Source organism: Camelus dromedarius, chromosome 5 (genome assembly GCF_036321535.1).
Source record: "Camelus dromedarius isolate mCamDro1 chromosome 5, mCamDro1.pat, whole genome shotgun sequence".
Taxonomy (NCBI): Eukaryota; Metazoa; Chordata; class Mammalia; order Artiodactyla; family Camelidae; genus Camelus; species Camelus dromedarius.
The window spans coordinates 16,033,607-16,059,979 of NC_087440.1; the positions used below are offsets into that span (position 1 = coordinate 16,033,607).

At 33.6% G+C, this 26,373-nt stretch overlaps 1 protein-coding gene across 2 annotated transcripts; it reads left to right on the top strand.

Moving 5' to 3' along the window:
- Nucleotides 1-38: 38 nt before the first annotated feature.
- COPS2 (COP9 signalosome subunit 2) lies at nucleotides 39-26,119 on the top strand. 2 transcript variants are annotated; one of them, XM_010998561.3, is made up of 13 exons: nucleotides 39-181; nucleotides 11,686-11,799; nucleotides 12,492-12,569; nucleotides 14,861-14,986; nucleotides 17,065-17,175; nucleotides 17,301-17,378; nucleotides 18,908-19,082; nucleotides 19,577-19,755; nucleotides 19,872-19,924; nucleotides 22,613-22,710; nucleotides 24,078-24,160; nucleotides 24,671-24,729; nucleotides 25,369-26,119. In XM_010998561.3, exons 1-13 carry the CDS (start codon nucleotides 128-130, stop codon nucleotides 25,511-25,513), a joined length of 1,353 nt encoding a protein of 450 aa, XP_010996863.1. In that variant the 5' UTR covers nucleotides 39-127; the 3' UTR covers nucleotides 25,514-26,119. The 2 variants fall into 2 exon arrangements, with proteins under 2 accessions (XP_010996863.1, XP_010996871.1); XM_010998569.3 differs by having other exon boundaries at nucleotides 17,086-17,175.
- The last annotated feature ends 254 nt before the right edge of the window (nucleotides 26,120-26,373 follow it).

Sequence of the window (26,373 nt, forward strand, 5' to 3'; positions counted from 1 at the left end):
AAACATTGTGCTCCCCTAAGAGCGACGGGAAGGCGAGGAGAAGCTGGGAGTGACGCCTCTGAGCCGCGCAGGATTGTGGGAGGAGGTTGTCTCCAATTTCTCCTCCCCCTCCCCCCTCCCAGCCAAGATGTCTGACATGGAGGATGATTTCATGTGCGATGATGAGGAGGACTACGACCTGGTGAGGCGCAGGGGACGGAACTCTGGGGTTGGAGGTGGTTTCTTGCTTTAGGGGCCGGTGCAGGGGTGGCCGCGGCCTCTCCCGGTAGAACATGTGCTCCTTCCAGCCTCTCCCGGTGCAGTGACAGGACGAGTTTACCTCCTCCCCCTTCCCGCACCGGGCCGGGGCCCTGCTTCTCCAGCTTGGGGGAGGGGATGGTAAAGAGGCAGCGAAGGGGGTCCGGAGCTTTGCGCTCCAAGTCCGAGCGCCTCCTCCATTTACAGGGACACCCCTGGCCTCCGGCGGCCGCTTCTTGGTGCCTCTTCCCTCCTTCCTACCGCGCGAGCTGCCTTGGGGACCGTGCAGCGGTCTAGGCCCCGGCTCTGCCCTTTCGGGCCCAGCATTCTCAGCTCTTCTTCACACTTGAACTGAGCGGGTGCGAAATGCCGGAGGAAGGGTCTGAAAACTGGGGCGGGGTGGGGGATGCTTCTACTCCCAGGCCTGACAGAGGAACGCCACTTGTGAGTCGCCTGGAAACATCTTAATTAGTCTTGTACAGGGTCCGTTTTGGTTTAAGGTAGAGGTGCAGTGGAGAATCGAGAGCAAAGCTGGCTTTAGAAAAGTAGTTCAACTACCTGTTTTGTTTAAAGAGAAAAACCGGAGAGGTTATTTTGCTTTTTGTTTGGGTGTTTTAGGCGGGGGGGACATGGTGTACGAGGATTGACCCAATGGCTTTTTTCTTGACTTAGAAATTTCCCAGTATTCAAAGGGGAAAATATCAACAGTGTAGGAATAAACGAATATATGTAGCTGAATGGTAATTTTTAAAGATTCAAGGTTTAATTTATGAACGGATTCACATGTTTTTTAAAAATGCACCAACATTTCAAGTTGATATTTAGAAAAATTTTCTGTGTGGGAACTAAGAAAAATTATCTAGGGACCAAGAATTAGCGTCAGCTTGGCTTTGTTTTCTATTTGGGGGGCGTTTTTGTGCATGGTTCTTGCATATTTTGGTGATACTGCTTTATCGTTAAGTTATGAAATAGATGCTTAAGGAAGGGAAGTCTGACTCAACTTATATTTTAAGTGCCAGAGAGTCTCAAGATACCAATACATCGTTTGAGTTAGTGTAAATCTTCGTATAGTCATTTCCAATTATTCTTTCCACTTTAAAAGAAGGCACATTTGCAAAAGGGAGAGGGCAATGCTTGCTATTACTTGAAAGGCATAGCAGGGGTTTTGATAATTCTTTAAAGTAAATGTAGAGTTTTGCTAATAACTATAATTTCTGCCTTACATTTTAGTTTGTGCAAACCAACCAGTTTTAGGCAGTGCCTTAAGTTCATTAAGAATATGTTACTTGTGATATCTTGTGCATTTTTTATTTACTGCATGTTTATTTATATTACAGGTATTTTTTAACTATGGGAGTGTTTCTTTTAACTATGTAGTTTTAGTTTGTGTTTTCTAAATGTTTGTACTTATCTATTTTCTAAGCCATAGTTTTTTGAATACATGACTTATTAGCACTATGATTAACTTGTAGATCATCAGTGAGAATATAATGTGGGAATGGCAGTGAGAATCTTACTGTCCCATGAAGTACTCAGTTCATTTTTGCAAGGATTTTAATTAAACATACATGATTTAACTTGGCTGTGTTTCTCCAGCCTTTGAGGGCCTACACTACATGGAAAATATAAAATTGAACATGTGGTTGTTTTAACTTTTTTTTTTAACCAAAAAATGTAAGATTTTACACTACCATATAATTAAATTAAAGATTTCCCACCAGCATTCTGTTAAATCGTCCTCCCTTCCCTCATATCTCTCTTACATGGATATCATATTAATTTATTTTTTACTTCCTTAGTTATTTCCTTAAGCCACTCTCTGTTAAAAAAAAAAAAAAAAAGATTGAGGGCTAATTGCCATTTCATGCTTGCATGTTGCCAAAAGAGAAGTTGGGTTTTTCTTTTTTTAATAGTTATTTGCTTGAGTTTTGTTTGATTGTTTCTTAGGACTTAAAGAGTCAACAGAATTACTGCTTTAGGGAAATTTTTTTAAATTAAAAAATGTAGTATTTTTTAGAAAATTTCCCATAACCTCATTTTAGTCAAAATGTTGTTAGCAAGAGCCATTGAGGTATATTCAACATCTTTTATAAGTTGTCTGTTGATAAACTACAGATATTCAGCATCTTCTGTAAGTTGTCTGTTGATAAACTTTAGTATTCTGTATCACTTGTTGTTGATCAATCTAGTAGAAATAGGTAGTTAGGATACCACAGGAAAAAGTAAAAATCTGTTTCTAAAACTATATCATTTTTATCCAAAAAAGTAAATAATGATTTGTGCCTAAGAGCTAAAAGAAAAGAGAACTAAAGTGTTACAAAAATAAAAAGAAGAAGAAGAAGAAGAAACAAATGTGAAATTAAATCAGTATGCTTGACCTCTTATTTCTGAGATCTTTTTGATTTTTATTAGAGGCAAAGCAGGCATTTTCTAAGCATAGGAATTTAGATAGCAGTGAATGGAGAAGTCGGAGATGGTATTGGTAAATGTCTTAATACAATGCTAATTTTACAGATTTGTATACTAATGGTGTTCATAATAATAATAATTAATAATAACTGTAGTACCATTCATTAAGTTAATGATGGTTATCTGTATTGTAATTCCACAGTTCAGACATTCTAGCATGAAGTTGATTAGTACTTACAATAATTTTTTAGAAAGGATTTAAGACAGACTGACTTCATACCAAAAATTATTTTAAGCAGTTCTTGTTATAGGTAGGGCATTGTATTATAAGGGAAAAAATTGTTGAAAAGGTAGACTAATTCTACTTGGTTAAATATATTACAAAACTGTGAGCATCATTATATTCACTGAGTCAAGCTTATAGCTGTGATTAGTGAGTGAATGTTTACTAGCATTGTTATTCTTAATAGACATTTTAATGCCCTAGAAATTTACTTCTTTTTTGTCTACTTTTCAGAGGGAGAGAAAAGAGTCTGAGCTGCAGGATATCTTACAGAATCTTGTATTTATCACGTTTAAAAGATCAGACAAATGATGATTTGAACTTCAGTTTCTTATATTACAAAGAACCTTAAAGCATGGTTTAGCCGATTAAAACACTAACTTCTATTTTTTTTAAAGATTTTTGAATTGATGTGAATAGAATATATGCTCTCATTTGAAAAAGAAGTAGTAGATTAATATAAGACAAGGGCCAAAAAAAAATAGCTTTAGGGATTTGTGTGTTTAATATTAAAGCTCTCACCAGTCGTTCATTGTGCATATAAAGAGCTTGGAGGTTATAGGTTTTTTTATTCTGAGACTGTTGTTTCAGTCACTTACTGCTTGACAAACAAAATGTTGGGGATCTTTAAGAATAGATTTTCAAATAATATACTTTTTATGGTCACAGCCATTGTTTTCTATGTTGTATGCACATTTGGAATTCTGCATGTAGTCTTCACAAAGATGAAATTTGATTATACAGTTGGACTTTTAAAAGAAACATGACATTTAATTGTAAATTATTAGAAACAACTGCAAATTATCAATAGTAGGGGAATACTAATACTATTAAGACTAATAAGGTATTATTATAATAAATTATGATGTAACTATGTGATGGAATACTATGTCAGCTTTTTAAGAAGTGCTTCTAAAGAATATTCAGTGATACGGAAAACTTGATAAATTGTATTAGTCAGGACTCTTGGATATAAGGGATAGGAATACATGTCAAACTAGCTTAAAGAGCATGTATTGGCTCACAACACCAGGAAGTGTAAATATGGCTGGATTCATGGCTCAGATAATGATGCTGGGTCTTTTTTTGTTCCATCTCTCTTCTTGGGCTATTTTCCTCATTGTATTGGCTTAATTGCCTTCACATTATATCACAAGATGTGATGTGGTATGTTCCTAGTATTAATAACCCCAAACGCAAAAGGATCTCTCTTGCTAGCTCTAGCAGGGAAACCCTAGGAAGAATTTTTATTGACTCACCTCACTGAACCATTCACTTACTGTAGAGAGGGAGGATAGGTTGCTTGCCCTCCTCTATGGGAGGAACACTATGATTGAAAACCCTCACCCAGAAGAGGAGTCAATCAGTGCTGTGCAGGTAGTGAACACAGATCCACTATAAATATATGATCCATATTATGATTTTATTGGGTGGGAATAAAATTTGTTTATTTTGCTGGGTGGGAAAAATATAGAAAAATGTCTGGAAAATATGAAAAGTGTCAGGGAAATTAAAATGTGTTTATTTCTTGCAAACTTTTCACAGTGAACCTACCTTACTTTCATTCCCAAGGGGAAGAGGGCAGATTACAGGGTACAAACGATGCACAGAAATATTACTTTGATCTTGGAAAACCAAACAGTGATTTTTGTCATTGCTCAAAATTTTTTAGAGTTCTTACAAAATTATCTTCAGAATCAGAAGCATCTAGCTTTTTAAAATAGATATACATGCACATGGTTCAAAACATGAAATGTTAAAATAAAATTTCCTTTTCATTTTTGTTGCCCAGTTCCATTCCTCCCCATGGGTAACCAAATACACACTTTTATCCCCCTCACTTTTTTCTTAACTAAGATACAGCATGTTATGTATATTGTTCTACACTTTGTTTTTAAATTTATCTCAGAGATTATTCCATACAAGTATGCAGAGAGCTTACTTATTTCTTTTTATAGCTGCATTGATTTTGTTGATGTACCATACTGTATTGCTAAGAATTTGGCCTGTTTTCTTTTGCTGTTATAAACAGTATGTAGCCTTTTTTTTTTTTTTTTTTAGCTTCAGCTGTAGCCAGGTTTTCTCCATTTTTGTAGGTGTCAAAAATTGAGTCAGGTTGGATAAATAAGTTGGACTTTAAAAATGAATGATACTGTTTTAGGTTAGAAACATCTAACTAATAAAGTTACTTCTCTTAAGAGTTTCAAAAGCATTATTTAATAATCCATGTCAGTATAATTGAAATAATTTACCACCTCTTTAAGTTACAACTTTAAAGAAAAATATTAGTTTGGAATACAAGTTTTGGTGTATTTTCCAAAAGGCCTGTTGCATTACCTCATAAGTGTACCCTGTATAATGAAATTAGAGAGGTTCAAACAAGAATAACTAAAGATAAGGATATGGTAAATAATGGGAGACAGCTCTTACGTGCTAAGAATAAGATAAATTTAAGGCTTTTCACCCCTAATGTGAAATCTGTAAACTGTGTATTCAATAGAGTAAATTTGTACCTGTATACTATATTCCAAAATAAACACATGGACCTCAGTGAGAATTAGAGATTTCTGTAGGATTCAACCCCCATAATTGACAAGAGAGGAATTAAAGCATCCCATGTGAGTGATTTACCTAAATTTACACAAGTTAGTTGGAGAGTCAAAACTAGAGCCCAAGTCTGATGACTTTTATGATGTCTCTTTGAAAATTTAATTTGAAGACTCATAGTTTAGGACAGATAAAATAATGTTATTATTTACAGCATAGACAAATTAAGACCTATTAGCTTAAGTGAAATTTTTTGAAGTTTGGGTAACTTTATGAATGGCTAAACTACAAATAGCCACCTAAGATTTGGATTATATCTAGTCCTTAAGAATCATGAGACTTTACCCTTTACTGCTGTATGCCCAGCATCTAGGACAGCTGTCTAGACATGATCAAGACTTGGGAAGCATTGTTAATGGTGAGTCTTACTTCCCTAGAGCACATTTCTTAAGACCTCTGTTCTTAAGAGACACAGGAATAAGTGGATGAACTATGGAACTGACACTCTTCAGCAGTGGCTATTTTCTAACAGAGTCAAAATTGCTCCTACCTGTTGTGTGTTCTGTTATTTTGGAACATTTTCCCACTTTTCATTTCAATTAAGCAAACACTTATTGAGCATATTGTAATATACCAGGCTCTGGGGATACCAAGATGAGTAAAACAAATTTCCTGCTTTTGAGATGCTCATGGTGGGGTACGTGAGGGGAGATGGGAAAAACATACACACAGGCCTCTATGTTAGAGACGTGCATGTCATATAGAAGCATGCCTAAGGAGAAAATTTATTTTGCTAAGAGGAGTTGGAAAAAGAATCACAAGGTAAGCCTTGATGAAAACTTTTCCCAGGAGTGTTAGGGCTGGGGAGTGTTATAGGAAAAAAGTAGGAAGTTTGTGATAGGGAAGGTTGTTTAAAATCCCTAGCAGAGAGGACAGTTAATGCCAAAGCAGAGATTTTAAAGTGTGTGACGTATTTGGGGAAGGGAGAAGAGATTTGGGTAGCGTGGATGGGTAACAAATTGCTTTGGGGAGACGTCAGGACATGACTTATACAAGCGGTTGGAACTATTATGAACTTTAGTAAGGTTTTTTGTTTGTTTGTTTGTTTTTAGTCCCTTTAACAGTGTTCTAGTGCTTGCCTCTTTTTTCATATATTGCTTAAAATTCTTTGTTTTTTAAAAGCATTCTTAATACGTTGGTTAAAATTTCAGTTTCTCTTCTAAGACCATTTTATTCATGCTTTTATAAATTATAGCTGTCTCCTTTTCATTTGACATAAGGGAATTTAGATTATCAATATTTATTTAATCCTTTTCCTATATTCCCTATTTTGACTAAAGACACTGTGTATAACTAAGTCAGCAGTAGTCCTTAGAGATGATTTTTTGCCCTTTCTTGTGCCCATATGGTGTGTCATTTTTATTTCACATCCTTAACATCACCTTTATTTATTCTGTCCTCTTCCTTTTCTCCCTGTTCTACTGTTTAGAATCAGGCTTCCATCAAGTCTTCGCCAGACTGTTTTAAGAGTGTCCAGTAGGATATTTCATTGCTACCGGAGTGTTCTTCTTAAAACACGATTCTCATTATTTCTCTATAAAACCTTTTAGTGGATCTCCATTTGATCTAAACTCCTAGCTAGATTGTATAGACCTGTTCCTCTCTCTGATACCTGTTTATCTCTCATCAACTCTACATGCATCCTGTGCTTCAGTTCAGTCAAACTTGATGGTTCTTCCAAATATGCAGTGCCATTTTAAGCTTCCATGCTTTTGCACATGTTGTTTTGTTTCCAGTGCCTTTCCTCCTCCCTGGCAACTTCTGTTCATACTTTCAGACCTGGTTCAGGTAACTGCCTTCCTCTAACTCATTCAAGAGTTGTTGAGTACTCCTTTTCTGAGCTGCCCCTGTACCTAGTATGTGTCTCTGTTACTGGTTTTATTGTGTTGTATTGGTGTTTGCATACCTGTCTCTGAATAGCTTGTGGGGAAAGACTTAATTTGCATTTGTTTGAGCAACATTTAATTACTGGTTTAACTAAAGATCATTATCATTGAATATAAATAATAGCTATCTAAACAACAGAATTATTTTAAATTCTTTTTAAATATCTTCAATTTTATAAATTATGCCAGTGTAATAACTGAAGATTAGTTTGCTGTAGTGCACAATTTATATTGATGGTGTGATTCACTGAGCTGCAAATGACAGATGAGTGATGTCACAGAAGCTGGTTTAAGCCATATGAACATAGTTATGCAGATCATAACAAGGGACTGCCTAATTATAAGAAGCCAATCAAGGGGCTGGGAAGGGACAGACTGGGACTTCAAAATGTAGAATAAATAAACAAGATTATACTGTATAGCACAGGGAAATATATACAAGATCTTGTGGTAGCTCACAGCGAAAAACAATGTGACAATGAATATATGTATGTTCATGTATAACTGAAAGATTGTGCTCTACACTGGAATTTGACACAACTTTGTAAAATGACCATAACTCAATAAAAAAAGTTAAAAAAAATTAAAATATTTCTTATGCAATGTAAAAAAAAAAAGCCAATCAGTAACGTATCAGTTGTGCCAGTTCTCATATATTTATGTATTTCAGTAGTAACATTTTAAGAATTGAATTGCAGTTATGCAAAAAATATTATGCATTTCATTTCTTAACCCATGTAATATGAAAACTAAAAGAATAGATTCACGAAATGATGAGGACTGGGTTAAGTCTTATCTCAATCATGATTTAGGGGAGTTACACCATCTTGAGTTTGGAAATATCTTTGATCTGGAGCCATTCAGGTCCCAGGAGTTGCAGGTAGTCAGCCGTGTATTGCAGGAGGTATGTAGATATGGTAGGAAATGTAAAGCTTCCTGTCTTCAACAGTGTTATAAACAGTTCAGTTATTTCCAGGTAATTGAAGTTAACCTTTTTAATTCCTAAAGTACTATTTTTGGTTTCTCCCTTTTTGGTAACTCCATGTCCTACTCATGTGTACCTCTCAGTTTCTACTTACCTCTTATATCCTGGCCTAGTTTTTTTCTAATCTGTCAGGGGCTAAGAAACCAAAAATAAGTGGGCTTTGAGTAAGAGTCCAGACTCTCAGATTTGGTGATAGATTAAAAAAGTTTTACTTCCAAGTTCAGGTTTGCACTCTGAAGATTTGAGTTGCAGAAAAGTCATTTTCTGGTTTGGCAAGCTGTTCCTGTATGTTATTGAACAGTTACTAAAGAAGAACTGATTTCCAAAGGTGTAGAGTAGATTTTATAGCTATGATTCTTTACTCCAGGTCTTCCCTGTGAAGGTGACATGTAAGCTGTAATGATGTACAGTGATTAACGGGATGAAGAGAGGTAGAAAGAGAAAGGAATGTCATGTAAAGGTGGGAAACAGTTTAGCCACTTGTGAGGTTAAGGCCAGGATGTCTGCATCAAAGTGACTGTGGGAGAACTTGATAGGAGATACAGCTGGGTGCATAGTCAAGTCGAATTTTGATGATTTTTTAACTTGACTTGAAGAGCAGTGGGAAACCACTTTTGAGAAGAGGAATAAGGTAATTTACATTTAATGAAGATTAGTCTGGCAAAGGAGAAGGGGAAAAGTGGATGGATTGGGGATTTATGTTCAAAGTAGAACCACTAAGGACTTTTTATGTTGCAGCAGTATGACTGCTTTCAGTTCTTTAGTGACCCCTTGTTACACTGTCTCATGCCTGCTATTCTCTTTTCCCTTCTCGTTTTGTCTATCAGGCAAACTCCCATTTATCTTTCAAAAATCTAGCTCAGAAACCATACTATCACAACATCATTTGATCAATTAATTTAGCTTGTTTATTCTTTATTAATTGCTTTTTTAGTTTGATCAGTTTATTGTAGTCAAACCTAAATTACAGGATCAAGAAGTAAGTGATTATGAAATTCACTCGCTACTCGGAATTTGATCTCATCCCTAAGAGAAGTGTTCCAAAGAATTTTCATATGTTGAACATAACTGATTTCCTGATGTTAAGTCTGTGAGACTGAGTGGCAGTACTTCCCACGAAGTATCGTAATACAAGGAAATAGCCTGCAGAGGGCACATATTACAAAGCCACTGAGGTCAGATAAAACTGGTTTTATACCAACATCAAACACCCCCTGCCCATCTACTGGTCACTGGAAAAACTCATCTGTGTTTACATATTTTTGAGCTTTCTCACACAACACTCAATATACCTTTTTGCTTTCATGTGTCTTTATGAGACAATACAGAATTTTTCATAAATATCTCCTAAAACGTTTAACTGTATTTGGACTTAGAAATAGCTCTGTAATACTATTATTGTCTTTTTATGTTTACTTCCAGGCACTAATCCTAATGTGACATAAACTTGCCCTTGTAATGACTTTAGCTGAAGGAAATAATCTTCTCTCCTTCTAAAATAATAATTTTTATTACACTAATCCATATGTATTTTTTAATCCTTATTGTTAAATAGAATATCTTGGAACTATTTTAAACTTACCCTGCTCCACAAAGTAGTAGTTTTACTTCAATTTTTCTTTCTGCTTTATTGTTTCATAACTAGGAACTGAATTTGTGATGAAAAGTCACATAAAACTATATAAATTCATTTTGTTTTACTTGATTTGTTATATGACTGGTTAAAGTACGTTAAAATAACAGCTGTGTTGTAATGTGGAATGCACATAAAGCAAATATTGTTGTTAACATCTAGTTATATTTAACAATAGACTACTCTGCCATATATAGATTACCAGCCTAGGTAGTTAGGCCATGTTAGAATATTGAAATTAAGACATAAGGGGTAGATCATGGAATTAAAGAGGAATAATTAACATTTACATAATAATTAGTTTTTACATTGATTTTTCTTCGGCTCCACAATTAGCAAAAGGTTAACCAGTACAGAATTGGAGGTCATTAACCACTATTTCTTTGCATTTTGCTTTTGTGTTGATTCTGTAGAAATTGTAGTTTTGATCTGAAAGGAAGAAATGATTCTACAATAGTTCCAAGACCCCCAGTGGTTGCCTGAAACCGAGGACAGTACCAAGCCCTATATATGCTATATACATACATACCTGTGATTGAGTTTAATTTATAAATTAGGCACAGTAATAAATTAACAACAATAACTAATAATAAAATAGAACAGTGGTAACAATATACTGTCATAAAGATTATATGAATGTGATCTCTCCTTAATCAACTTCAACTTTGCCAGAAATGTGACAATGACTTCTTCATTGGCAGGTATAGCCCCTCTGGTAATTTTTATCTTTTCAGCCCAAATCTGTTCCTGAATCTGTAACCATCCCTGTCAGTAAATGGCTTAGTGTCACTCATTTAAGGAGACTCCTTGCTGAAGTCTTTATATAGGCTCAGTGCTTTCTAATGTAACCTGCTGTCAGTCAGAATGTGTTTTCTGTTCATGTCCTCTACCTACAAATTTAATGCCTTTTCCATCTTAACTGAGCACTTTTTATACACTGTAGCCATAATTTTTGCAGTTTGAGATGTAACAGAACTAGCAAGAATTTCTTTTTTCTTCACAATTTCATGGATAGAAGGTTTGTTTTTACTGTAGATCTTAGCATCCTTAGCATACATTTTTTTTCCTTCCTTATTAAGTAGAGAACTTACACCTTTTCCATTAAAGGAATCCCTTTAGGGCCTCTCTTGGGCGTATCTGAATTGGCAGCATCACTACTCTTGAGCTTTGGGGCCACTGTCAGGTTAACTAAGGGTGACTTGAACACAAGTACTGCTACACGGTAATAGTAGATCTGATAACTGAGCCTGACTCGCTAGTGGGATATGCTGGACAAAGGGAAGATTCACAACCAGGGTGGGACAGAGAGAGATGGTGAGGATTTCAGAACGACTCACAATTTAAAACCTATGAATTGTTTATTTCTGGAATTTTCCAGGCCTCAGTTGATGCAGGCAGCTGAAACCACAGAAAATAAAACCGCAGTTAAGGAGGGACTCCTGTGTTCTACTGTCCACTTGATTTTGGCTTTTTCCCTTTGTTATTTAAATAATGGTTTAAATATCAGTGGAATTTTACCAACGTATTTTGCTTGTTAAGAGTGCGGTTTTTCTATCTTAACAGTTTTCACATTTTACAGTACAATCTGTGGGTTTCTTTTTTTTTTTTTCATTTTTTCATTTTAATATCTCTTTCTAACACACAGGAATACTCTGAAGATAGTAACTCTGAGCCAAATGTGGATTTGGAAAATCAGTACTATAATTCCAAAGCATTAAAAGAAGATGACCCAAAAGCAGCATTAAGCAGTTTCCAAAAGGTTCATGTTTTTCCTCATTGATTGTGTCTTAGTTTACTTTTGTAAGTGAGGTCTTAGATCAAGTAAACTCCAAATGATTTTATCTCAGAAATATGTTTGGATACTTAGTGATAATCCTGTAAAGTAAGTTTGCATATGTTAACATAATGTCAGTTAGCCTGTATCAAAAGGGCGATCCTTTTGTTTTTTTCCAATCAAGTTATCTATAGAACAGGGCCGTTGTGCTGTAAAGCTAGCCGTTGTGCTGTAAAGCTAGTGTGGTTCTGTAAAGCTAGTGTGGTTCTAGGAGGGAGAGAATTAACATGCTGTTCAATAGATATTATCCCTGCAATCGTGTTCCTTTTTTTGGTGATAAATTGCACAAGTATAATTTCATTATTAAGTATTGTGATTTCTTTACTACCGATAGACTTCTGGGTTATTACCAGCAGATTATTGACTGTATAATAATCAAGAAGTAGTTCTTATTTAATCTTTTGATGAAGGAACTTCAAAATAAGCTCACTTATCCTTAAACTTTTTAAGACTGGTTTCTTTTTTTAAGCCTTTTTAAAACAGCATTGAGAAATGGAGTTCTTGGGGCAATGTTTTTCATACATATGTAAAATTAACTTACAGCTTAGACATTGGATGTCATTAGAAAATAACATAACATTATTAAGTTATATTAAAATTGTCTTCTTTTTTTAAAGGTTTTGGAACTTGAAGGTGAAAAAGGAGAATGGGGGTTTAAAGCACTGAAACAAATGATTAAGATTAACTTCAAGTTGGTAAGATTTGTTTTTAGGAGAATTAAACTGATAATGAAATTCTGTAGTTAAAAACCTTATAGCAAAAAATTGCGATTATATCTACTTCTCTAAGATAATTCTGTTGATATTTTTCCATATTTAGCCTAACTTTTCATTTGTGACTATAGTAATGCTAAATTTAAAAAATTCTGCATAGGATACAAAGTTTTCTGCGTAAGAAAACTTATCTTTTAGATATATGGACAGTATTTGGCTGCATTACTAATAGAGTGGCTTTTTTACAAACTATTGGTGTTTGTTTAGGAGTTTTGAAATACTGTTTTTTATTACAAAGAGTTTCTCTTCCACTGATTAGGGCCAAAACCTTAGAATTATTCATGGCTCCTCTCTCTCTTCTCTCTTCGCAAATAATCCATTGGTAAATCCAGATGGCTTTATATATCTACAGAATACATTTAAATTTTATAATTTAGAGGGCTGTGGAAGTATCAGGTATCTCAGGGATGGAGATTTTGATTGAATAATTATGGTGACGTTAGGGCCCAGTGTTCAACTCCTAAGTTTCTGTGATTTGAAATAATACCAAGAGACCCTATAAAAATCTGCTACCCTAACATATTAGCAGTGGTTTAATTTTTGAGACCATTTAAGCGTATGGTACTTGTAAGGTTTGGTTTTTTTCATTTTACCTTGAACCAATATGGTAAGCAAGTAAGGGAAAGGATTATTTGTATTTTGTGTTATTTTGCCTGCTTTTCTTCTATTTGCTTTAGTAGCATCTCTGAATAAGTTGTGGTTTACAGAGTAACTTCAGCTTCCATCCCTGCCCTCCTTGTGTTCAACTGGATTCAGAGTAGGGCTCATGTTGCTGTGTAGTGGTTTTGGGCAGTAAAAAGTTAGAAGGGTTTGATATCAACTGCTCTGTGTGTTCACCACTGCGTATAGACCCAATTTATCTATAATCATCCCTCAATCTTTAATTACAGTAAAATGATTTATTTTTTAAATTAGCTTTAAAGTTATTATAGCATAAGGAAACGGAAATGTATTAAAACTAACTTTTTGCTAAAATCATATTTCAGTATCAGTATATAATCTCAAGGTTGGAACAGTCATATTTCTGATTTCCCTTTTGCCAGGAGATAGGTTCTGACACTTGGATTTTAGCAGCTGGCTAAGAGAATGTTACCTATTACTTACCCCAACGTGGTCCTGGCATACTTGGAAACAAAAGTAGTTTAATATATATTGCTAACGCTTTTCCCGTTGTTCTATCCATTTTTCTCTGACCTACCTCTAATACTGTTTTCTTTTTTGTAATTCACTTCTTGCTTAGAAGGTTTCAGGGAGTCTTCTTATGTTTCCTTTTCTTGTTCCTCATGCTATACCAGGGCGGAACGTAGTCATAAGCAAAAAAAATTACACTATCGTTAATTTATTCTTTGCCCTAATAAATACACATGTTCTGTTAGTCAAGATACAAAGCATTATATCTGTTATTGCTCCATCTCCATGATAAAAGTAGAATAGAACACAGTAAAAGAAGGGTTTAACAGCACTTGGAGATCGTGGGCACCATGGATGCAGGTTATAAGGTTAGACTCATAAGTTGACTTACATGGTTTGCTTAAGGGGTGATAGACCCTCTGCTAAAATATTTTTTAAGTTCTGGAAATTTCGCTAGTCCTTTATTTCCTCAGATCTTTCGTATTTCCTGAAATAACTACAGTAATGCAGATAGTTCTGCAAGGAATAGCAGTAGCAGTTAAGTCTACTGTGAAGTAGAGCCTTAGGTGGGAGGACTTCTCTGGATAGTGTGATGAGTACTTGGCCTTGAAGAGATTCTTTCACTTCACATTTTAATATAAGAGCCTGCCAATAATATGGAGAAAAGAAACACGTAACTGTCGTTAGACAGCTTCCTGATATAGGGGTAAATTTTCAGGAGAGAATATTTGAAAAGTTGGACTTATTTTCTATCTTTGGATCTATGAATATTTTATTCGTTTTTATGATTTAAATAAATGCATTTGTGTGAAGTGAGGAACAATACCTGAAATTTGAAAAATCTGTAAGTTGTACTTTTTCAGAGGCTAACTCCATAAATTTGGTTCATATATCTAAGTAATATAGTAATTTCAAATTTAAACTAAAACATCTATAGTGTTTCTGTCATATATAGTTTCTCTATTATTGAAAAACTATTATTTTTCTATTAGGTAGTAATAGGTACTATAATCTTAATCATATGTACAAATCTTAATACATAAATAATGTACCTAGTAATGTGTTTTTTTTCCCCCTCACAGACAAACTTTCCAGAAATGATGAACAGATATAAACAACTATTGACCTACATTCGGAGTGCGGTCACAAGAAATTATTCTGAAAAATCCATTAATTCTATTCTTGATTATATCTCCACTTCTAAACAGGTTAGATTCTGTTTTTTCCTCTTGGTACTTAGCAGTGTGTTTATTCTTTATACTAAGACTTTCTTCTTTTTTTTTTTTTAAGGCCTATAGAGTTTCTATTTACGCAGTTAGGCTAGTTTTTATTTTTAGTGTGCTTTTAAAATAATGTATACCATTTTCTTTTGGGGGAAGAGTGGGGAGGTAATTTGGTTTGTTTGTTTTTTTATTTTTTTTATTTTATTTTTTTTTATTTTTAAATTTTTAATGGAGGTACTGGGGATTGAACCCAGGACTTGGGTGCACACTAAACATACACTCTGTCACTGAGCTATACCTTCCCCTCACTATTTTCTTGATTACAGTACTAATTATATAATATTATAATAACCCAGCTTAATTGCTTTAAAAATATCTTTAGATACTAACATAGTCTGCATACAACTTTTGCAAGCCTGTATTAGACTCCCATCCAGTTACTCCCATCACAGTTGCTTCTAATAAACTCTATCAACACTTTAACTAGCTATTCTGAGCTAGTAAATACTCAAAGGTGAGTCATAGATGATTTGTGTGGATTTGATTAAAGAGCCTTGGGAGGAGAACCTGTACTCATATCAGTTAGTAATTGGCATTACTCATTAAGTGTTCAATAAATGCTTTTCCAAAGAGTAGGTGGATGATGGCTGATGAAAGGAAGTGCTGATGATGAAGAAACTACAGTGGGCAATGGGGAATGATAGTACTTCCATTATTCTAGTTTTTAGGAAAAGCAGTGATGATTTTATTGCTAAGATAATTTTTAATTGGATTGTTTGTTCATATTCTTTTTAACATAGTTCTGAGTTTCCTCTTTCTTACACTATATTTGAGCACAAAAAGTATTTTCTATATCCTTTAGCATTTCTTGGAACACTTGGTACTTTTTGTACTCAAAATTTAAAAATGTTCATCTCAGAATGAGCCTCTTTTGTTCTGTCTTTTCTACTAGATGTCATTTTTTTTTTGAGGCAGTTTGTTTTTACTCTTTATAGCTAAGATATATGTAATGGAAATAGAGGAAGATAAACTTATTTGTTAGAACATTAGCACTTAATAGCACTAATCCCAGAGTTCTTACCAGGGGGCTTTTCTTAAGTGGAAAATGTTTTCTGGGTTTTACAAACATGTGTCATCAAACATTTTTTTGTCCATTATTTATAAATGTTATAGATGTTGGTCAGGGGGAAATTAATTTTGAAACTTTAAGATTGTGTGATGCTTCTTGCTATTATATGTAAGCTTTTTGTCTTTCAAAAGTAAGTATAGATGTTGGCTGGGCAGCACTTGACTTACTCACTGTGCCATCGGCAGTTAGGAATAAATAGTCAGCCTTTTCTGAAAATAACAAGCTTCCTGTTCTCATGGCCCTCTTACCTCTTAATCCTGTTAAGTAAAGACCTAGAGAATCAGGTATTCAAACAAAGGCAAATCCAGAAGTAGGGAGAGGGGGACAGGGGAGCTTATAATGCAAAACAAATAGCAATTTCCATAAAAAGCACACTCAGATGGGTGAGCTGATGGTGTTAGACACAGCTAAAATTGTGCTAGACTTTTCCCTCCACTCAACTCCAACAGTTTGCCAGTAACTTAAAAGCTTGTAGTGCATTTAATTGATTAGTCACATTTACAGAAGAATTTTTGAGGGAAGAGGCTTTTTCTTTGTTTCTTTAGCAACTTGCTTAGTGTTTGCTACATAGTAGTGTTTAAGAGTTGAGTGAATAAGATATACCTTCTTAATAACAGTACATCTAGTTCTATGTGCATGTCGTTTACTTCTCTTAATATAGAATGAGTTACTAGATTGGAAGGGACAAACCTGTGCTATTAGAGCATTAGACATTTTCTGGGTTTTAATTTTTTTTAATCGCATAAAAATGTCTTGGCACTTTTTATAAATTTGGTCTGTACTTTGCTAAGATTTTGTTAATTTTGTGGACTGTCACAGACATTCAATAAGATACAGGTAGTGTATCTTATGTATATTAAAGTTCAAAGATGCACTTTTAGTTTGCTCAAATTAACTTTATTAACAGGTACAAATTTGCTGTTTACAATTATAGAATTCTGATTTTTTATGTCAGATGGATTTACTGCAGGAATTCTATGAAACAACACTGGAAGCTTTGAAAGATGCTAAGAATGACAGACTGTGGTTTAAGACAAACACAAAGGTAACAATTGCAATTACTCTTTTTTTCTTTTGAAAAGTGGGCGGATATCCTTGATAAACTCTCCTAAAGATGCTCCTGTTGAAATCTTTTGATTTTAATAAGTTTAATTTTTTTTTTTTTTACAGCTGGGGAAATTATACTTAGAACGAGAGGAATATGGAAAGCTTCAAAAAATTTTACGCCAGTTACATCAGTCTTGCCAGGTAGCATTCCTTTATTTGTTCTTAATATTTTTTCAGAAAATAAAATTATATTTGAATCATTACTTAGGGATGTTTTTGTTCAAGCATCATCCCAAAAGTAAAATTTGGGAAATAAGTTACCAAAAAGCTAATTTTTTCTATGTTTCTTATGTTTCTTCCTCTTTTAATCCTTATTTCAGTCCTTAGTGTAGAATAAGGCACAGGTATCATTAAAGGAACAGAGCGGTCATTAGCACTAAGAATAAGCATTTCATGTTTAGTTTTGCACCCTATGAAAATTGGAAAGGAGATTGTAGACATGTCCTAAATATACCATATATTCTGCTTTTCATGTATAAGTCCTCTATAACAACACTGTCCAGTAGGACTTCATATGATGCTAGAAACATTATGTATCTGTGCTCTCCAGCATGGTAGCATCAGCTACATGTCATCAAGCACTTGAAATGTGGCTAGTACAATGAGGGTACTAGTTTTTTATCTAATTGAATTTAAATTGTACAGCTACATGGTCTGAACAGTGTACCTCTATAACTTTCTAAATGTGAGCTATAATTTTATGTTTCCTTTTTTGTCTTGATCAATAAGTTATTTGATACTAGTTATATATTGTGTAGAAATACTGTTTTAAAGTATGTTTAAGCTCTTTCTATGCAATGTATAATTAAAATAATTTTATATGTTGTTTCTGTGAATGGAGGAAAAGTTGATCGGGAAAGTGTTCTAAATAACCACATATTTTCATTTAATAGTTTTACTTTTTTTTTAGTTTTTAAAAATAGAAAATATTTGTATTTTATATTAGTTTTGCTTTATAAAGCATATCAGTCATTTATGAATTGTTTCTTATCTACACATTCTTAAGGAAAGCCTAACCTGATATATAAACAGCTATGTGTTCAGTTCCACATGAAATGGAAAGGATAGAGAACCCATTTCTGAATGGAAGAGAGTCTTTCAGTGTAAACATACAGAATGTGAAAAAGTCCCCTGGAGAAGTTTTTGCTCGGTTTATTTCAGAACAAAAGGAAAATGCTGTCTGGATTGTAAATAGCATTATAGCAGAGATGCATAATAATCTGGATGTGCAGATTGTCTTGCATATAGTATTTTTTCTCTGGTTGTGACTCATTTGTGAATAACTAAACAAGTTTTAAGTTAGAAGACCGAACAATAAATTTTGGCTTTGTATATGTCAGTTCTTGATGTTTATAATTATCTGACTGTTAACCATATTCTGTTTTCGTGGGCTCTTGGTCATCTTTCAAAGTTGACCACAAATATTACCACCTTTACATTGAAAAAATACCTCTGGCCACTTTTTCCTTGTTGAATAACTAGAAAGTGTAGAGGATGTGTGGGTTCCTTTTTGACCATGAAAGGTCATGTTCTTAATAATCTAGATCCCAAATGAAATTTGTAGTGCATTTTTCCACAGAGGTTCTCAGGCTAACACAAATAAAAATCACTAGGTTGGCTCTGAATTCTAACTCAGTACCTAAATAACTGTTCATTATTTCCTTTCCTAGACTGATGATGGAGAGGATGACCTGAAAAAAGGTACACAGTTATTAGAAATATATGCTTTGGAAATTCAAATGTACACAGCACAGAAAAATAACAAAAAACTTAAAGCACTGTACGAACAGTCACTTCACATCAAGTCTGCCATCCCTCATCCACTGATCATGGGAGTCATCAGAGGCAAGTTTGGTTTGGAGAGGGTGGGCAGTGTCATGGGAAAATATCAAGGTGTCCTTGCATACGACTGAATGACTCTGAAGGTTTCTGTTTTGGTGAAAATAAATGACAAAGTAGTGAAGTCAGTGAAATTATATAGTCTTAAAAGTTAGGATGACTTTTTTTGTGTGTTAAGTTTATATCAGTAAAGATATTAACAGAAAATTCACCATCAGAAGTTCTATTCTTGAATTGTAATGATATGTATAAAATTACTTTCTTCTTCAACTGAGAATAAAGATTTGCAAATGCTTGTTTGGCTGATGTTTAATGAAGAGCTTGCTTTTTAATATTAAAGCATGTGCCCTTTACACACTTGAGGGGCTAGTACAGTTAGGTTATAGAATTAAAAGATTGGAAGCCACTGGAATAGTTTTCATTTGATTTTTATAAAGTGGTCAATCATGTTACTACAAAACTAAAAAAGTCATCTTTTCTCCTATTTTAATTCTTTACAGAATGTGGTGGTAAAATGCACTTGAGAGAAGGCGAATTTGAAAAGGCACACACTGATTTTTTTGAAGCCTTTAAGAATTATGATGAATCAGGAAGTCCAAGACGAACCACTTGCTTAAAATATTTGGTCTTAGCAAATATGCTAATGAAATCGGGAATAAATCCATTTGATTCACAGGAGGTATGTGTGTGCTCTGATTATACATTTCTGTCATCTATCTCGTATGTAAATAAATATTATTCTTTCTTTGTATGTATACGTAATTAATTCTTCTTCTTTCTTTAAACTATGTTTAGGCCAAACCTTACAAAAATGATCCAGAAATTCTAGCAATGACAAATTTAGTAAGGTAAGATTTTATATTTCAGTTAAGGTAAATTTCCTTAAAGCAGTGAATGAAGGGGAATGAGAGGAGAGAAGTTTTCAGAAGTCAGTTAATACTCAGCCTTTGCTCTTTTGTATTTTGCCTTGAAGTATACCAAAATTTGTGAAATTTTTGAAATCATTAATATACTGTTTCTGTTAGTCACAAGATTTTATAAGTATTCAATCCGTGTTTGTGTGTTTCCACACATGGGTGCACACACTGTTTTTCAGTAGAAAACTATAGAGGTTTTAAAACAATTTCAATGTTACAGTTCCTACCTGTCTTAATCCAAAATGAAATTTTGAATTGATTCATGTAAGTCAAGAATTTTCAGAGGGGAGAGTATAGCTTGGTGGTAGAGCGAGTGCCTAGCATGCGTGAGGTTCTGAGTTCAATCCCCAGTACCTCCATTAAAAAAATTTAAAAATACAAAAATCTAATTACGTCCTCCCGGCAAAAAAAAAAAAAAAAGAATTTTCAGTAAGACAATTTCATTTTAAATAAATTTACCTCAGCTAATTTTCTGCATTGAGCAGCAGAGGGATCATATGAGTAAGAAACCCAGATTTATTGTTGGCTTCTATGAAGGAAGATACAACCAATGATGGTTAGCCACCAAAAACCTACCGTGATCAATTAATACTAAACAAAATTAAAGAAGATAAAACCAAGCAAAAAGCCTAGATAAAAAAGAAGGCTCTTTTTTGTAAAAGAAATCAATGAGCAAGAAAAATTTTCCTCTGGACCAGGGAATAAATGGAGCTTAGGCTTTAAAGGCTTTCTTTGTAGAAAAAGGTTTCAAGTCCATTGTTTTAAATTGTACAGCTGAGATTGCCAAGACAGGAAGAATGTCATTTCGGACATGGGCAGGGTTTTCTTCTTTGATTTTTGTGTTTTTTTAAGATATATGTAGATAATTTAGATGACTAGACATTCTCTTAATAGTCTGTTTTTCATTTAAAAGAGTATTGTTAGGCTATAAATTATGAGTCATCTACATATGAATTTTATATACTTGGAAAAAATAGCTCATTTTATGGTATGTTTAAGCTTCTGTGTAAAATGTCATTTACTTTGTTTTGTTTGTGACTTCTATAAGTTACTAGGCTATTTGAAACTCTAATTTTAACTGTAAAAAATAAAAATGATTTTATTTTAAGGGGACTGCAAAAACAAAACTAAAAAATAAGAATGATTTTATTTTAAGGGGACTGCAGAAAAGAAAGATTTCTCCGTCTTTATTTCAGACAGTTTATTCTATCTCTATTTGGCCACATTAACTAAGACATGATTTGGTTAGAGATTAACTTCATACTGCATTTAAAATTGTTTATTAAATGAAATTGCTAAGCAACAATTTAACTTTAAAACCTCTTAAAGAAATATTGAGGGAAGGTTTTGTCCTAGACATTAATACTTTGTTCAAGATAAATTAGTTAAATGCATTAAATGGATTAAAGGACTGATTTATTAGACCTTTAAAAATTAATAGCTATATTTGTATATTTACTATATGTTACTATTTACTCCAGTGAATCCTCTGTATTGGAATTTGGAAACTTATTTATAGGTAAATTTTGATCCAAACAAGTGGACCGCGGTATCCCATCTTTTATGTAAGATTGTTTTTAAGCCACTTAAATAGTGGAAGAATGTCTCTTGGTTAAAACATACATGTGTACAAGTGTTTCACTACTTGAATATATCCTCCTATAGTATATTACAATAATATATTTTGGGTAGGTAAGAAAAGTAATACTTCCTAATTTTATCTTCCTAGTCAGTTGCCAGCAGACTAGAGGAAAATAATTCCTGTTGAAGCACTTGAATCACCTGCCCCTAACATGAAGTTACATTGCGAACCAACAGATGGAAGCACAGCAGAGGGCGTGCAGAATGGCTGATGATATGTCTTACATATAAAGCAGACAGTGGTGCCATGTCCAGAAGGTTGGCCTCTTCCTTCTCAGCACCTTTAGCAACCCCCATAGTGCCTTCAAGAGTAGGTAGCAGACACCTCAGAGAATCATGAACATGAATCAGCCTTTGGCCTTCTGCAGCAATGTCCATCACTCTCTACTTTGTGTGTGTCTCTCATTTGGCACTAATTATCTGCCATCTGTGTGTCTGCTGTGTGGCAGTGGAATTTTAGGGCTAGAGAGACTTGAGAATGAGATGTTCCCTTTAAGAAATCTTGGCAGTTGCTGGTACCTTTCTAGAAGATAAAAATTAGGAAGTTGCATTTGTGAATAACCTTCAGAGAGGATATACTATACTGTCTTACATCCAAACTCCTCCATACGGTAGTATGCATGAAAACCTGGTTTCTTAGGGATGAAATGCACAATTTAACTTGAAAATATCAAGCATTAAACAGTTATTAAACTATTGTCAATTCTTAACAATACTAAGATTTTGAGATTTTAATTAACTATGTATAAAAATATAACTCCAGAAGATTTATTTAATCTTTATAAAACCAAAAGTATTAAAAAGGAAATTCATTTTATTTTCAGAAGGACGCATGTGTGTTTAATTCTGATTTCCATGACAGAAACTATAATTTAGATTTTTGCATATAAAAACTGAGAAACAGGCTCTTTGGATTATCTGATTTAATATATGACTTCTTCGTGTTCGATAAAATTTATGCTTTTCTTTTTCTCTTAGTGCCTATCAGAATAATGACATCACTGAATTTGAAAAGATTCTAAAAACAAATCACAGCAACATCATGGATGATCCTTTCATAAGGGAACACATTGAAGGTACATTCTTTCTGCTAACTGAATTCTGTTACTTTCTTCGCCGTTGTCAAACAGCACTTGTTAATGGAGCTGCATGGAATTAAGCTGTTTTTCTTGTTTATTGCCCAGTATAGAAATGTTTCTAAATGTAAGATATTTCTCTAAATTATAAAGCTGTTTTAAAGAAATCTTTAGTCTATTTCATGTTATTAGTATAATCAAGCTTTTATGTGACATTCATTTCATTTAAGGTAGCTGTTCTTTTTACCTTTTTATTCTAATTTAGATATTATTATATGTTTATTTTTGATGTTTAGATTCAGACTTAATATTGGGAATTTTTTTTTTAAGCTTGTTGTTGTTGTTGTTGTTGTTGTTGTTGTTGTTGTTGTTGAGGGAGATAATCAGAGGGGTTTTTTTGTTTTGTTTTTTTTAATGGAGATACTGGGGACTGAACCCAGGACCTTACTCACGTTAGACATACACCCTACCACTGAGCTATACTCTCCCCCCTTGGGGGATTTATTTTTGAGAGTAAAAGCTTTGAAAACAGCCTGCTACAGAAAATGCTATTAAGATGCTCTTACTTTGAAAAGTTAGGCTAACATTGTACCAACAAGCGTATGAGATTTTAGTAAGTTCTGATTAACAAAGACAAAAATCATCCCTCTTAAACCTCCAATGTTCCCACCTGTTCGGGAGCTGTTTGAGGGTTTTTTACAACCATTTGGAACAACTCATTCAAGTACTTAAATTCCAGGTGCATTAAGAAAATCTGAAGAATACTTTGGAAATAATGTTCTTTTTTCCTCTCCTTTCTTTCTGTTTTATTCAACAGACATTTTAAAAGTTCTTATTTGAACTTACACTGATAATGTACTTTGTGGGTATAGAAAAATGTAGAAGCCTTGTGCGTGAATTCCTATCCTTTTTTTTTTTTTTTAAGTCACTTGTACATAAAGAAACTGGGGAAAATTGTAAAACCATGGTATAAACTGTAGTACTCTAGGTTTTGAGAGAACATAAAGTAAAGAATTTGGCTGGTATAAATTAAAGCTTGAAAGATGTTAACTGTAGAGGAAATAATGAGCAGTGAAGTATTATTAAGAAGGCAAGGGAATATTTTAGGTAATGTCACAACATGAGCAAAATCAGGGAGGTGGGAACAAAAAAAAATTATGGGAAAGGCAACCTCCAATCATACTGTGCATCTGCTGAACCCAAAAGTTTTTATAACCAGATACCTATGGCCTTGCCAGACAGAAAGATATATTTTGAGACAATAAATGATATAGTTAATTAATATGATTTAGAAGTACATCGTGGTTCATAAAGTTGTACAAACTATTAAATACAAGTGTTATTTTAACTTTTATCTTTTCTTTCAGAGCTTTTGCGAAACATCAGAACACAAGTGCTCATAAAATTAATTAAGCCTTACACAAGAATACATATTCCTTTTATTTCTAAGGTATGTATATTCATGGATTTTAATATTTATAATTTGTTGTTAAAAATTCAGTCTACCTATCTTCTATTTAAAAGAATGATTCTTGGTGATGTTTTATATTACATTTTTAAAATACAGCCTGATTCAAGGTTTTTACTTTTAATGTGAGTTTTTCTGTTTTCTTGGCATATATTGAATTAAAAGAAAAGAGAAGTAAGGAATCATTAATTTTGTTTTAAAGATTCGTTCACCCTCAGAGAAAATTGTAGAAAAAGGAGTGGCTAAAATAATGTAGCTGATGTAAGGTTAACCTCAACCACAATCAGATTATGGTAGGAATATGTTTTAAAAATAAAGTTAAATTTTGTCACACCTGTGTTCTCAGAAATATTTTGAAGTGATAATGAAATTTCTTTTAAATTTTCCCTTTTAAGTGGTAGAAATGAATTTAAAATCAGAATAATTATTTATATAAAATCATGAAGTCTTTTTAAAAAGTTAATTAGAATTATAATGAGTCTTTTGTCTTAGGAGTTAAACATAGATGTAGCTGATGTGGAGAGCTTGCTGGTGCAGTGCATATTGGATAAGTAAGTACTTGGCTATTTTTTACCACAAAATGTTTAGGACCAAAAGGTTTGAATAATGATGACAAAGGTAGCAGTTGAATTCTTGATTTTTCACAAAAAAGGGTCCTCTTTGATTATGGTGTTCTATTAAGAGGTATATGTGTGTGATGTCTTTTTATAAATGAATGATCATATTAAGTGCATGATCTCTGAAAAAGTTCTAAATGAATTTTCAAAAGGTTTCTGACTCAGTATGTGACCCATATACAGCTAGAGAATTATTTAATGAATAGTATTTTTTTGTTTTTAAGATACGAGGTATGGTATATAGTAGTTTGGAAATTGTATTTTTCTTTTTTTTTTTTCTTTTTTTTTTTTCTGCTTTTTAAAGCTTCACAAATTACATTTGCTCTTGATTGAATGGGTAAGTATATGCCTGTTGGTTCTTCCAGTGAAATTGATGAAAGGTAGCTGAAATATGGTTTATGTCTAAAGTTTGCATAAGGTAATGAAGGTTATAATTAATGCTGAACTGAGCCATTTAGTATAGGAAGGAGTTTTTTCTTTTGCATTCATTTATATTGTGAATATGCATTTTATGAAGTCCAGAAGATATGCTTAGTGAAATGGTTTGTAGACATGTCTCTTATTTATTTCCAGCACTATTCATGGCCGAATTGATCAAGTCAACCAACTCCTTGAATTGGATCATCAGAAGAGGGGTGGTGCCCGATATACTGCACTAGATAAATGGACCAACCAACTAAATTCGCTCAACCAGGCTGTAGTCAGTAAACTGGCTTAACAGAGAACAAGCTTTTACAGACGTACTTAAGGCAACAGAGCAGAGATGTAATCCTTAAAAGAACTGGGAATGGCAAAACTACTGTCGGTTGATGTGTCCTGAAAATTATTGGAGTATGGCAGAAGTGCTTTTTTTGATCAACTGGTTTGTGTTTTGCTGCTGCATTTATCCCAAGAAAAACAGCTTTAATCTCCAGAAGAAAACCAAAATGCCATGGGATTTATGCTGTATTGACATCTTGCCCTAAAACATACAACATCATAGTAATTTGTCATGGGCAACATGACCAGAGAGAAGATTTTTGTCATGATTTTAAATACACTGACACGCTACTGTTGGTTAAATTTAAACATGTTTTACCTGCAGAAATTCTCTCACAAATAACCTGCAATAACTTGAAATGCATACCCTTTTGAACACTTCCTTTTCTCATGTATAAATTAAAATGTTTGCTGCATTTTGCAAAATGTCAATTCTCCAAAAATGTGTCCGTATATTTCTGTACCTGCAGTGTAGTAAAGGTTTAGATGAAACCCCATAATTATAGTGGCATACTGTCACTTAGGTTTCAAGCAGCAAAATAAACAGTGCAGCTCAGAAATTGTAGTTTGGTTCTTGATGTGTTTTTATTACATTTGGGGTTTTTGTTTTCTTTTTTAGTACCTTAGAAATTTCGAATTTATCTTCAGTTAATGATTTTAAAAAGCTTGGGAGCAAATAAGTTGGTGTTTGCTTTCAAGTTTTTAAAAGTAGTCTTTATTGATAAAGTAAGGAGAATTAGTTTCTAACAAAACACTTGCATAGTACTTAGCTTTGACGGTGATGTTTTAAAGGAATAAAATTCTTTTTTTTTTAAAGAA

Excerpts from the sequence above, each read along its gene's own strand:
- COPS2 (XM_010998561.3), top strand. The coding sequence starts at position 128 with ATGTCTGACATGGAGGATGATTTCATGTGCGATGATGAGGAGGACTAC. Across the intron at positions 12,570-14,860 it reads TTAAGATTAACTTCAAGTTG|ACAAACTTTCCAGAAATGAT; the intron begins GTAAGATTTGTT and ends TCCCCCTCACAG. Across the intron at positions 24,161-24,670 it reads ATATTCCTTTTATTTCTAAG|GAGTTAAACATAGATGTAGC; the intron begins GTATGTATATTC and ends CTTTTGTCTTAG.